The sequence below is a fragment of the Aspergillus vadensis genome, assembly GCF_003184925.1.
Source record: "Aspergillus vadensis CBS 113365 unplaced genomic scaffold BO88scaffold_1, whole genome shotgun sequence".
NCBI lineage: Eukaryota > Fungi > Ascomycota > Eurotiomycetes > Eurotiales > Aspergillaceae > Aspergillus > Aspergillus vadensis.
This window is the reverse complement of record NW_020292039.1, coordinates 3,079,104-3,092,051: the sequence shown is the minus strand read 5'-3', so window position 1 is coordinate 3,092,051 and position 12,948 is coordinate 3,079,104. Positions and strand designations below refer to the sequence as shown.

General features: G+C 48.2%; 4 protein-coding genes and 1 non-coding gene across 5 annotated transcripts; 2 read left to right on the top strand and 3 right to left on the bottom strand.

The window, feature by feature from the left end:
• Positions 1-488: 488 nt before the first annotated feature.
• Positions 489-1,748, bottom strand: BO88DRAFT_421401 (cytochrome P450; the record flags this gene model as incomplete). The annotated part of the gene is made up of 3 exons (XM_025708507.1): positions 489-1,110; positions 1,201-1,678; positions 1,712-1,748. The coding sequence occupies 3 exons, from the start codon at positions 1,746-1,748 to the stop codon at positions 489-491; spliced, it is 1,137 nt and encodes a 378-aa protein (XP_025568890.1).
• Positions 1,749-2,885: 1,137 nt separating this feature from the next.
• On the bottom strand, positions 2,886-2,957 carry BO88DRAFT_t15. Its single transcript has one exon. It is a non-coding gene; the product is annotated as a tRNA-Arg (tRNA).
• A 2,484-nt stretch (positions 2,958-5,441) lies between these two features.
• Positions 5,442-6,237, top strand: BO88DRAFT_329056 (AtmB protein; the record flags this gene model as incomplete). The annotated part of the gene is made up of 2 exons (XM_025702585.1): positions 5,442-5,959; positions 6,018-6,237. The coding sequence occupies 2 exons, from the start codon at positions 5,442-5,444 to the stop codon at positions 6,235-6,237; spliced, it is 738 nt and encodes a 245-aa protein (XP_025568889.1).
• Positions 6,238-7,528: 1,291 nt separating this feature from the next.
• Positions 7,529-9,910, top strand: BO88DRAFT_448868 (flavodoxin and radical SAM domain protein; the record flags this gene model as incomplete). Its single annotated transcript, XM_025710453.1, has 2 exons — positions 7,529-7,550; positions 7,608-9,910. 2 exons carry the CDS (start codon positions 7,529-7,531, stop codon positions 9,908-9,910), a joined length of 2,325 nt encoding a protein of 774 aa, XP_025568888.1.
• Positions 9,911-10,663: 753 nt separating this feature from the next.
• Positions 10,664-12,346, bottom strand: BO88DRAFT_421398 (MFS general substrate transporter; the record flags this gene model as incomplete). Its single annotated transcript, XM_025708506.1, has 5 exons — positions 10,664-11,082; positions 11,122-11,509; positions 11,606-11,802; positions 11,825-12,036; positions 12,144-12,346. 5 exons carry the CDS (start codon positions 12,344-12,346, stop codon positions 10,664-10,666), a joined length of 1,419 nt encoding a protein of 472 aa, XP_025568887.1.
• Between the last annotated feature and the right edge of the window lie 602 nt (positions 12,347-12,948).

Genomic DNA, 12,948 nt, shown 5'->3' with positions numbered 1-12,948 from the left:
ATCCTGTCCGATGAATCAGTCGGCGCCAACCATCACATATCATGGAATCTCAGGCACGTATTGTTAAGATCTCTCATAGCAAGGGCCAGTGGAGTTACTATCGAGGTAGAATATTAGGAGGGAATCAGGTGCTTGCTGGCCAACCTGACAAAATATCGCTTAATAACCCCCAAAGTGCATACCTGTGCGAGAACTACATCTTATTGGATTACAACTCTGACGGGGCTCGATATTCAGGAGTGGAGACCCAGTCAGCATCTCTGCAGCTTACATTTGGCGAGTCCCTCTTATTATTGGCGCCTGCTAGTCTTTGCATGTATGATGAACATATACTATGTGAGGGTTACGATCAACAGGCTTGCTAGAGCGCTCCAAACAAAGCATGATCAGATGATGGGCAGCAGTAATACTTTTGGGAAAATGCATAATCAGCGCAATTGCTACATATCGGTCCAAGCAGCCTGGAATCAGACGGCAAATCCATAGCATCAAAATGCGCTTTTGCGTGGTGTAATATTTACGCGAAACATATCACAAGTCACCGGCATTGGCACCGTCGCCCTTCCTTTCGAAGTATCAAGTCTAGGAAATGGATGATTTCCAACCCCACCAAGTACATTCACGTCATAGCGGCACAAAACAATAGCAACAAAGTACATCACAAGCTGAGGTGCCATTGTCATGCCCCCGCACCGATGAATTCCATCGCCAAAGGGTCTGAAGTACCTTGAATTTGCCAGTCCCGGATTGTCAAGGAAGCGTTGATATTTAAACTCCTCCGCATCAAGACCCCAATGGGATTTACTCATCTGGAGGCGGTTATAAGGGATGAGAAGAGTAGAACCCTTCCTTAGGAGATATGGACCAATTTCTGTATCTTCCGAAACATGGCGGAATACGTGTGGGCCGGAGTGAATGCGCATAATTTCCTCAAAGGTGGCCTTGAGGATTGGACAGCACTCAAGCCGTGCTGGGATGTCGGCCGGCGTAATGGGGCTGTTTCTTAAAAATGACTCTTCACATTCTTTCCGTATCTCTAATAGCAGACCGGGGTTATAAAGAAGTCTGCACAAGAGCCAGAATGCAACAGTGGATGGATTGTCGAGCATGCTGTATTTAATTTAGTGATAATATTCCAAGCACTGATTCCAAATGATAATGAGGAAACTATAAACTCATTCCTAATAAATCTAAACAAACATCTTTGCCAACTCTTCCTCTGAAACAGCTGCTGAGCGAATTTCATCTTCAGCCTTAGTCACGAACTCTGCACAACCTATTTTGGCTTCTTTGGGTAGGGCAAAGTATTTGGCAAGAATCTGTGCTAGCTTGTCACAGGCAGTGTAAGCTTTGGGGGCAAGAATCCTAGGATGCCTGGTAAAGATGGCGTATATATTGGTCTGAAGGAGAAACATGTTGTTCATTATTTCTGGAAACATATCTAAACATACTTTTCCCATCGCACCGTCACTGATGGTCATGATAAAGGCATCCACAATCCATTTGAATAATGAAACCTTGTTCGGCTCAGTAATAGATCTTCTCAGTGGATCAGAGGCAGCCAAAGGTGTTAGAGTTCTATCTATCTGTGCAAGTATATTTAAAGTGAGAGGGTTCTTCTGTGGTTGTGCTTGCAGAGCTCTTCGTATGTTCTGGGTGATTGAGTGAGGGATTGGCTCTTTTCTTTTGGCAGTGACTGAGGACTATAAACGTGCTCTTGTTGTGCCTGGGATACCAGATGCTGCCATCATGATATCAAGAAATTGGTTGTTGCCCATAGATTTGGTTTGCTTGTGAATCTCAGCAATCAGTCTTGCATCTTGGACCACATATAGTGATTGACCGCCAACTTGAAGGCGAAAAGTGCCATCTTCGGTTTCTAGATACGGGCTGTGGATTTGTTAAGGTTGGAAATGGTGCTCTCGCTCTGGGAGGGGCTTTACATGGCGTTTTCTATCGTCTTATCGGGGTTTCTGAGGAATGAGAAAGTGTGGCTGACACCTGAATATATTTAGCCTTGTCTTGAAAAGGTTACTGTGAAAGTAATTGTAATCCAATCACTTGCCTGGTATCCAGTAAGGAATCAATGGTGGTTCTCGACGATGAACGTGTCGACTACTCCATTGTCTTATCGCATACCATAGACAGTATATGACAATCGCAAAACCGACTTGTACATAGTTGCTAGAACCAGACACGACCGCCATAAGAGCCATGGTAGTTAGCGACCCTTTGGTTATGAGGTCAGCCTGAGAAACAACAGGAAAGGTGATCAAATCATAGGGTAGCTTCCCGAACCAAATGGCACATGGGCTTTTTAGATAAAGATATGGTCTTTAATACGAACGAGAGCGTTTATGACATGTCAAAAGAACTGTTCCCTTACACTTGCCTTATATTGCATAGTATAAGCACAAGTGGATTTGGAATATAGAACCGTGAGATCCAGCTTCTCATGCGACCATCAGCCTCCGGAGATATATGGCCATTGCAGATTTTAAACATCTCCATATTATGCACGCTGGATAGGCACACATCCTGAATACAGCGCTCAACGTGCAGGTTATTGACTCCTTGAATAGGCTCATCAGTTACCGGCAGAATGTGATTGTCAAAAATGGCGTTCGGTGGGTCCCCGCAGAACACTAGTATATTGCAGGTCGGTTCAGACCGCGAGACTGACAGGCACGATTTTATCTGCAACTAAGAATGAATACTCAAGTCTATGAACATCCACGGTCGACAAAAATATTTTTTATTTTGTCTCAGGGTTAAGGGGTTTGTGATTGCTAAATCATTTCTCTAATGCCTGGCTTTGTCCGGTTTTGCGACATGAGATGCTTTAGGCGAGCAGGTGCGGTATCGAAAAAATACAAAAAAGAAATTGACCTACGCAGGACTCGAACCTGCAATCTCTTGATCCGTAGTCAAGCGCCTTACCATTGGGCCAGCAGGCCAATTGTTGAATTAATGGCATCTATTTTTGCTATATGTGCCAAACTTCAAGCAGAACCGACAAATCGTTTCCTATGTATTCCTGAATCTATCCCTGATATTAAGCAATCACAGGGGTATTTACCCCAAGATGGTTATCATGCTAGAATACATTGTGTACCCTCATTTCTATAAATAGAAACAGCTGTTTTGAATTAGATTTAGCCTTACCCTCGTCCATGCTACTAATGATTCGGATTAAATGAGGTGAACAACTCGGCTCATTTATTATATTCTGGTACTACTGATTATTGTGAGTAGTAGTACCTTTGTGACATGATGAAGCGGTACTTCCATAGGATCTGCCTCTACCTTGCTCAATAGCTGCCTCATAGTTTATCCAGCACATCATGCACTAATATTAGCCCATTCATCACCAAGCAGAGCAGAAAGTAAGATGTAATTGAAGCCCAGTACCAGAGCAGAGAGGAGGGGAACAGGCATGGCGGATGGGTAAAAATGTAATTATCCTCTATACTGTAGCGTTTTCTGCAAAACAGAGCCATTGCTTCGAATGTCATGCTGCGCAAACATTCTCTCCAAGCGCAGTTGTCTCCCACGAAATACTAAAGAATAAAATGGAAAAGGCACAAAAATACACATCAAACCGCCCAGCAGCGTATATGTCCAACCTACCCTCAGGTTATCATGCATGACAGCCGCAGACAAGGGAAAGTCTGGTGAAAACGACGAACGCACAGAGTCATTGCAGGTGAGTACTGATGCCGCATACCTTCTCTACGAACGTGCAAGGAAGCAGAGATTAGGATGATCAAAGATCAAGCATCCATCCACTGAGAAGAGCACCATAGCCGCAGTCGGGGCTATCCAGTAAACAGACTCAAAGTTATCAGTCCACCGAAAACAAGATTGAGACTGGTAAACAGATACTGCCCATACAAACCGGAGGGAGCTTGTACTTCAATGGAAAGAGCCTTCAGCTTTCCCGACCCGCTTCGACTGATAGCCACGCAAAATAGCCGGGTATGATCTTCTCCTACCACCAAGAAAAAGGAAAGAATTCTGGAAACTAATAATCCTAAAGGCTTAAAAAAAGAGCATACCCTTACAAGGAGCAGAAAAATCCACTAATCGGTGGAACAAACGCTGTTATGCGCATTTCTATAGTGGCTCCTCCACGTTCTGTTTTATTGAACCCAATCATCAGGTTTCTCATAGCTGATATACATTATATGGATAGCGGTGCAGTGAGGAATTATTGGATACCTTGTCGACTATTCCCTACGCCAATGCGCCTCCAAGCTATAATAAAGAGTTGACCAAGCGGTGTATATTTATTTTGCATTATCTTGTTGCTTGCAGGAAGCGGCCACGGACGGGTGATAACAAGGTTCAAGAGGTAGTTACCGCCATACTGGTCGGGCTCCGCCCACACCGCATCTTCTCATGCCATCGGCCATTGGAACCTGCGAAAACATGCAATTGCACTGGAAATTTATGGAATTGTAGGCACTGATAGCCCACGATACTACGTAAGCGTCCCATAGCTTCAGACATGCGTGAAAAGCCTCTTCCCCACCTATTGACACCTGATCAACTGAGGCGTGAACGTTTAGACTGGCAGGTGAAGTTGCGCATAATGTATAGTAACTTGAGGGGACGCCTGCGTAGGAAGCCTGGTCATCAGGACAGTACCACTTACTTTACTGTGGACTGCCCGCTTTGCAAGATATTCAATTTCAAACCGATTGACGTCTGTGGCTCACGACTGGCAATTTCAAGGGCCAATGTGATGTTTTCTAGAAGTACCCAATGCCTGACCGAGAGAAATGTGAGCTAGACAGCATAATAAAATTGTTTGTCTGCCGAGGAGTGTCGTGGTATCCTTTCTTGCAGAGGTATGCTCACAGTTATTGTCAATCAACAGTTTTGCGTCATGGCTAGAGGCTTTAGACCTGATAAGCGAAGGATATGTTGTAACTTCTTACCTTCCAAGTCTTTACGGGCCAACATAAAATCGAACCTACCCTGACCTGATTAAGTAGACTCCCCGGTCCTCCAATGGATCACTCCTATGATAAGACTGCTCCTGCCAAATTTGAGCAAAGAAATGGCTCAGGTAGCATTCGACCAAACGGAGGTCCTGGGTATGTAACAAACACAACAACAGACACTACTACTAGTACACGTGGGATGTTTGCTCCATGTAGCTTGCGATTTGTTCATTGCTACGTGCTAATTCTCGGTCCGGTTCACAATCCTTCAAATAAGTGCTTTCCATACGCGGCAACTTTGAAAGTACTGTCCGCACATGTTTGTCTAACCCTGTCGCTGCATAGTCCGCGGTTTGCCAGGCTAATAAGATTACGCATCGTTACTGCAGGCGCTGTCATTATATAGGAACAAACCAAGTCCACGGCTATATTCCAGTCACAAGGACCAGTGCGAACTGGTGACACTGCGGCGACAATTATCGAAGTAACACCATGGACGGCTTTGATGCTACCCAAGCCCCAGCGGCTTACCGAGACGTTGAGCCCATTGTCAATATTCTCACCCTGGGCATGGCATTGGGCTGGCTAACCAATTACGCTGCCATGATTCACATTTCTTTCAAAGAGAAGACATACGCAATGGGCATTATGCCTCTCTGTTGCAACATTGCCTGGGAGTTTTCTTACGGAGTAATATACCCACCGAAGAATCGACTGGAATTGATCGTTACGGTAATTGCGCTTATCGTCAACGTCGCGATCATGTACAGCGCTATAAGGCACTCACCCAATGATTGGTCCCATGCCCCCCTGGTCCAACGAAACATTCGGTGCATCTTTGCCGTGTGTACTTTTGGCTTCCTTACGGGACATATAGCTTTTGCGGAATGTATTGGTCCTGCAGTTGCATATACCTGGAGTGCGGCATTCTGCCAATTGCTTCTAGGTACCGGCGCCCTGTGTCAGTTGCTCTGTCGTGGGAATAGCCGCGGAGCATCGTATCTTCTGTGGTAAAACACCTCAAATGGTCTAAAGCAAATGCAAAGCTGACTTCCATATCACTTGTAGGATTTCGAGGTTCATTGGTTCTCTTAGCGTGGTGGGTTTGGCTGCGTTGCGTTGGAGATACTGGCCTGAGGCATTTGCTTGGCTGGACAAACCTTTGATTTTGTGGTCAGCGGGGATGTTTCTTTTCCTAGACTTGTCATATGGCCTCTGCTATTGGTACATCCGGAGAATTGAGAAGAAGAAGGGTTTGAGACAAGACCATCTTGCCAAGTCTCGATGATTAGTGATCCACTAGTACTGGGAGTCGGACTTTGGGATCGCCGGGGGATATAAGGATTGCCACGCCATGCAGGAAGGAATAAGCACCCGCCTACCATAAGCAAGGAACACTAGGTCTCTTCATTGTATTTTAACAATTATCCGGATAGCTGATAGCAACTGTGGTCCTTTTTGTAATGCATGGTGGCAGACTTGCCCGCTGCTGTGTCTATCGTGGGCACCATTGAAGTCACTGGGTGGTTATTCTTGTCCAAATCGCTTCACTGTTCCCTGCAAACGCACACAACTATTTCCTTCCTATTCTTCTACGATATATAGATTTCGATGGATGAAACAGAATACTAAAGGTAACATTATTGGAGGGTCAATCTCAGTCCTGACCCTCGCCCCTTGTGTTCACCATGCGAACATCTCACATATTATCCTTGAAAAGGCCTCCAACACGGCTCCGCTAATAGGGACATTTATCGAAATTATGCCGAACGGTGCTCAAATACTAGATCAACTTGGGCTTTGGGGACAAATAGAGAGTTACGTCGAGCCTCTCGCAGGGCTGATTGCTATTTAGTCTGGGGAATTTCAAGTGGAAATCTCGTACCCTAAGGTCATGCACAAACGGTATGTGTGATTTACTGGAAGACGCGATACATAGCCGCTATTAGGAAATACATAGGTTCAAGTATCCTATTGCATTCATAGATCGACAAAATGTGGCTGTCTTATAGGGTACCAAGTAAATTGCTTTACAAGCGTACTCCCAGTGGTAAAAGTCGCAGCCTGCTGATTATCCTACAAACAAATATGAGAATTTGGAGTATTTGGTGTATGTTAGGGGACTCCATGTGTTCATTACAAATGCTGGATCTGGATAGGCTCCTGAGGCTCTCCGAGAATGCCTTCCCCATCGGGCAGTTCAAGTGCGGGAGCCAATCAGAGGTCTCGCCGCTGGAGCCAAAAATTTCCTCGAAAATCCCAAGGAAGTCATCCATCCTACCCCAGAACAACTACTATCTAGCATTGACCTCTATCTCAAGAGAAAGGTCTGGGCAGTGTTAGTCTCATCATTCTCGGTCCTTGCGACTCGCCTTCGCCCAAGTACCGATTTAGTCGGTTACTGCGATGTGTCCCCAGGACTCCGTCAACCCCTCTCACCACTACTAGTTCACCCAGTGCTCCCCGCCCATACTCTCTCTCTATTTGGCCCGCCTCTTTGAGTCTTCACGCGGCCACAAGGGGTCTCGGATCCCACCACTGTCACACGGAACTCGTTTGTTCGTCTTGATACACTCAAAATGGAGGCATCTGCAAACGAAGGTAGTTTTGCTCGTCCTCTGCAACCTCACAAGCACTAACAGTTCATCTTCTCCATAGGTCTTTTGGCCTTCTGGCATTCCTACCGCTTACCTCTCCTCCTTGCTCTCGCTACCCTTGTCGTTCTCGTTCGCGCTTATCGTAAGCTGCAGCCCAAGTCCAAGATTGCTACTGCTTCCTCCATCCCCTCGTCGCCTCGCAGCCATTCCCCGGAAAAACGGGAAAAGATCATCAGCCAGTCTACGGAGAAGGATGTCAAAGCCGACTCAAAGCCCTCGGTTGTGGAGAAGGACGCGTCGCAAAAGCAGGCCGGTCCGAAGCGGGTCACAGGAAAGAAGCCGTTAAAGGTTGCTGGCCGGCGTAGAGGTTCTGACCAGGAACCCCCTGTCTCCTTCATTCAACCCATCATCTTCTTCGCTTCGTTGACCGCAAACACCGAGAGATATGCCCAAGTCTTGCTGGAAGATTTGCGTGCTGCTGCGCGCGACCGGGCCGATCCTGACAATCGGGAACGAGGCCTCCTTCCCCCCCAGATTCACGACCTGTCCTATGTCGATTTTGACGACTACTTCATCAGCGCCCCGAAGCCCCCCTCGACTTCGCCAGGAACACGCTATGTCTATTGTATGCTGATCCCGACTTACAACATCGATACCATCTTGAACACCTTCCTCGGTCACCTCGATGAAACTCATCATGACTTCCGCATTGATACTGCACCTCTCTCTGGTCTCGCTGGCTATTCTGTCTTCGGATTTGGCGACAGGGAAGGATGGCCTACCGAAGAGGAAGGGTTTTGCTCACAGGCCAAGGAACTGGATCGCTGGATGGCGAAACTCACAGGCAGGAAGAGGGCCTACCCTCTTGGTTTTGGAGATGTCAAGAGCGATGCGGACTCGGCCTTGAAAGAGTGGTCCCGCGGCCTACAGGATATTCTCGGTGATATTGTCGAAAATGGCAGCCTAGGTGAAGGTGTCCCTGGTAGTGGTGATCCGCTCGAAAGTGATGAGGAGGATTTGGACGACGAAGGTTCGGACTCCGACAAGGCAAACGGTCGGAAGAGGAACAAGAATCAGTCGGTAGTCGACCTGGAAGATATTAAATTCAGCTCGGACGCTGCATCCGGATCCCCTATCCCAGTGGATTTCACTACGGGTGGAAAGACTCCTGCGCCCGCCACTGAGAAAGAGATGGTGCCCAAGACCTCGCCCACCTATGCCTCTCTGACTAAGCAAGGATATACCATTGTTGGTTCGCACTCTGGCGTCAAGATTTGTCGTTGGACCAAGTCCGCCCTGCGTGGTCGTGGCTCCTGTTATAAGTTCTCATTCTACGGTATTCGCTCTCACCTGTGCATGGAGGCAACTCCTTCGCTTTCTTGCAGCAACAAATGTATCTTCTGCTGGCGTCATGGTACCAATCCTGTCGGCACCACTTGGCGTTGGAAGGTAGATGATCCGGAACTCATTTTCAATGGTGTCAAGGAAGGACATTACAAGAAGATCAAGATGATGCGTGGTGTTCCGGGTGTGCGTGCGGAGCGATTCGCCGAGGCTATGCGGATCCGTCACTGTGCTCTCAGCTTGGTCGGCGAGCCGATCTTCTATCCCCATATTAATCGTTTTCTGGACATGTTGCACAGCGAGCACATCTCCAGTTTCCTTGTCTGCAATGCCCAACACCCTGACCAGCTTGAAACTTTGCATCGGGTGACGCAACTTTATGTCTCCATCGATGCGAGTAACCGCGAGAGCCTACGCAAGATCGATCGGCCTCTGCACCGCGACTTCTGGGAACGCTTCCAGCGCTGCTTGGATATCCTCCGGGAAAAGCGTCATTACCAGCGGACGGTGTTCCGTCTTACGCTGGTCAAGGGATTCAACATCGACGATGAAGTGATTGGATATGCCAACCTGGTCGAAAAGGCTCTGCCTTGCTTTATTGAAATCAAAGGCGTGACTTACTGTGGTACCAGTACCAGCGCCGGAGCTGGATTGACGATGCAGAACGTTCCTTTTTACGAAGAGATTCAGCAGTTCGTCACTTCTCTCAATGCAGAGCTAGAACGCCGTGGTCTGAAGTATGGTATTGCCGCCGAACATGCTCACAGTTGTTGCGCGCTCATCGCGTCCGAGCGGTTCCACGTTAATGGCAAGTGGCATTCCCGGATCGACTACGATAGGTTCTTCCAGCTCTTGGAGAAGGAGAAGGCCGATGGTACCTCGTTCACGCCGGAGGACTATATGAGAGAAACCGAGGACTGGGCGCTGTGGGGTAACGGAGGCTTCGATCCGAACGATGAGCGTGTCTATAGGAAGGGCAAGAAGAAGGCCATTCAGGCTGCTGCTGAAGCTCAGGGATGATCGGCCTCTTCACATGGTATATGTGCCTATACATGGGTTGGGTTCCATAGCAGCCCGTTGGTTTGCCCGCGAGTCTCATTCCATGACGCAACCAAAAGCCCACACTCTTTCCGAGACTCCTTTCATCAGAGCTCGACCTACCAGCAGCGTGCCGAACAACGCTGCTTCACAAACGATGCGAAGTATCGCCCCACTGATTTCACGGACTTCGTTCGGGGAATGACGAGCCCAAGTTCTCCGTCCATGGACTCTTCCCCAAACCTCGTTTCACAGTGCCCGAGCATTCCGTGCCGCCGTTGTGAGGCCCACAGAAACGCTATATACGAAACGATAAGGCTAGTAGATTTCATTTATGACTTCCTGTATCTAGTTCAAATTACGAAATGACACATGTCAAATGACGTTTTGTAGCTTATGATCATACGAGTTTTGCTTAAGTGGGTTTGTTCTGACAGCCGTTGATTATGGTTCTGTGTGGCCGTTTCATAATCCTTTGTTCCATACGTCTTCGCAAATGGCCTTCAGATCGTTCTCCCAACCTCAGAACTGCTGTACTACAGGATGTCATGGCTTGGCACGTCTTTCTCTAAGGCTGTCCTTGGCCGTGCATTCTGGCTCGAGCCGAGAAGAAGATCCATCGGCTGGGCTTTCTGTCGATCTGCTCCCAAAAGGCTCTCACCCAGGAACAGCTCGGGCTGAACAAATTTCGTACTCGACTGACGCGCCGGTGGATTGGTCGCCTGCGTCGGCTAGTCATGCTTGTGGGGAACGATCCGAAGAAAGTGGATCAGCAATCAGTGGGGACCACTTTCTGAACTGCCGTGCAGGTATGACTGCTTCAAACATATCGTCAATCTTGCTGGGCGTCCGATCTTTCATCTCTGGCTTGTAAAGCCACACTTCCACGAGGGCAATGGCCGAGAAGCCCGCACATACAAAACCGGTCTTATCGCGTAGGGCCCCCTGATCAGGGCTAAAGATGTACGGTAAGATGAGGTTGAAAACGACGCTGGAGAGTCCGGAAACGAACCAGCCCAAACCTTGGGACTTGGCCCGAAGCCGCAGAGACGATGATTCTCCACCAACAGCGTAGGATGCTGGCCATGCACCAATACCGCAGGCCGTGATTACCGTGACTAGTGTGTTTCCCGTGTACCTGAACGACCATTGGCCTTGGTTATTGCATATCATTTCCAGACAACTTACCAAACGCTGAAATATTCCCGGGAAGCAGTCGGCAATCCCCATTCCCATCCAGGCGAGGGTCGAGACGCTTAAGCTGACAATAATCAGAGGCACACGGCCAAATTCAAGCAAGGTTTGCATGCTGATGAGGTTAGCTGCCAGCCTCAATACAATGCCAGTTTGTAAAAACAGAAAGCTCCTGTGGTGCTTCATGCCGATTAACTGCAGAAAATATTTGGTCTTAGATAACAAGGGTAGGCCGAAAATGGAAGGGATGAGGTTCGCAAACATGACGATCATGGTACGCCGCCGGTCGACGCCTCTGAAGCAGTCACGGTACCCAATCGCCTTACTTGCCCCGTCTCGATCCTCTTTTTCAATGAACGACCGTAGTCGCTCGAAACGTTTTAGCGACTCGATAAGGCCGGAATAAAGTCATCGCAATGATTTGTGAGCGGCATTTATTCGATCTTTTCGAATGAGATACGTCGGGCTTTCGGGGAGAATAACTGCGACTAGCAGAGGTAATGCAGAGAACGGCCACTGTGAGACGAAGCAATTATTAGATCCCATGCTTCCGGCAATATCTAGAGACTTGTACACCACTAAACTACCCATCAATTGACCCAGGAGCATGAAGATCGGAAAGAAGGCCAGCATCGGGCCTCGCAGTACGGGAGGCAAGATCTCAGACATGTATGTTTGGGCTGTGCATGTGATCATATGAACAGCGAGACCCTTGCACAAGCTTTGCGAATAGAAAGAGTGCTCGGCGGGCGTCTATGTCATTTGGCATGTTCGATACATATGCGACTGCGACTGCAGCTGCAGACAGTATAGCCGCAAAGGCTAAGCAACAGCGACGTCCGGCACGATCTTGTAACTGTCCTGCGGCTATAGCGTCAAAGAGACCGCCAAGTGGGCTAGCTACGTCCCATAGGCTCAGCCATAAGGACGGGGATGATGAGTGCGCCGTTCAATCGGCGGCCGGAATTGCGTCTCGCGAGGTCAGAGATGCTACGAAGACACAACACGAAACAGTGCTTACTGGAACTCTGACATGGCGGAAACATTTCCCACGATGACTAAAACAAATCCATAGAGAAGGATACCAAACGCCAGTGCTACGCAATAACCCAAGGTCTTCGGGTAATGTTCGATAGCTGCCAAGAGCGATGAGGAAGGTGTTCCCTGCGAGGAGAAAGGAACATGTTGCCTAGGAGGAACCTTACTATTCCTTGATAGGAGCATTATGCCTGTGCGTAGAGCAGCGGTCAACAATCGTACGATTGATGGCATGATATCCCCTTTTAAGTATCAACGCCGCGGCATGAATATACTCTGGAAACTCAGGGCCGACCGGGGGTAGTTCCCCGTGCCTACGTGAAGTCTACACGAGGTTGTACGATGAGTTTGGACGAGGTTCCAATTGCAACGAACCCATGCCACTATTGGATGCGATCAAAGTAAATGGTGGGTTGAGTAACCCGGGTATGTAGCCATCGGTATGATGAGTGCATGCACGGCTGCGTCGTGACTTCGATTGTTCTGACTGCTGACTTGGCAGTCTGTTCGTCGATGTCGATTCCACTGATTGCCACCGGAACAGTCACATGCTGTAGGGACTTGATCTGTTTGACAGAATGCGTGAAACATCATGATCTTGCAACTTCTGGACATCGGATGAACGGAACGAGGTGTACCAATAGAGCTAGGCCACGATTTCGTAACGTCGTTGTCTCTTTGGCATTGATTTGCACCTGGTCGGTGTAGGTCACTCTGGCCAGCCTGGGCCATAGGCAGACTGACTGTCCGTAGACTAACTGATGCTAACCAAGTTTAGATGGTACTTG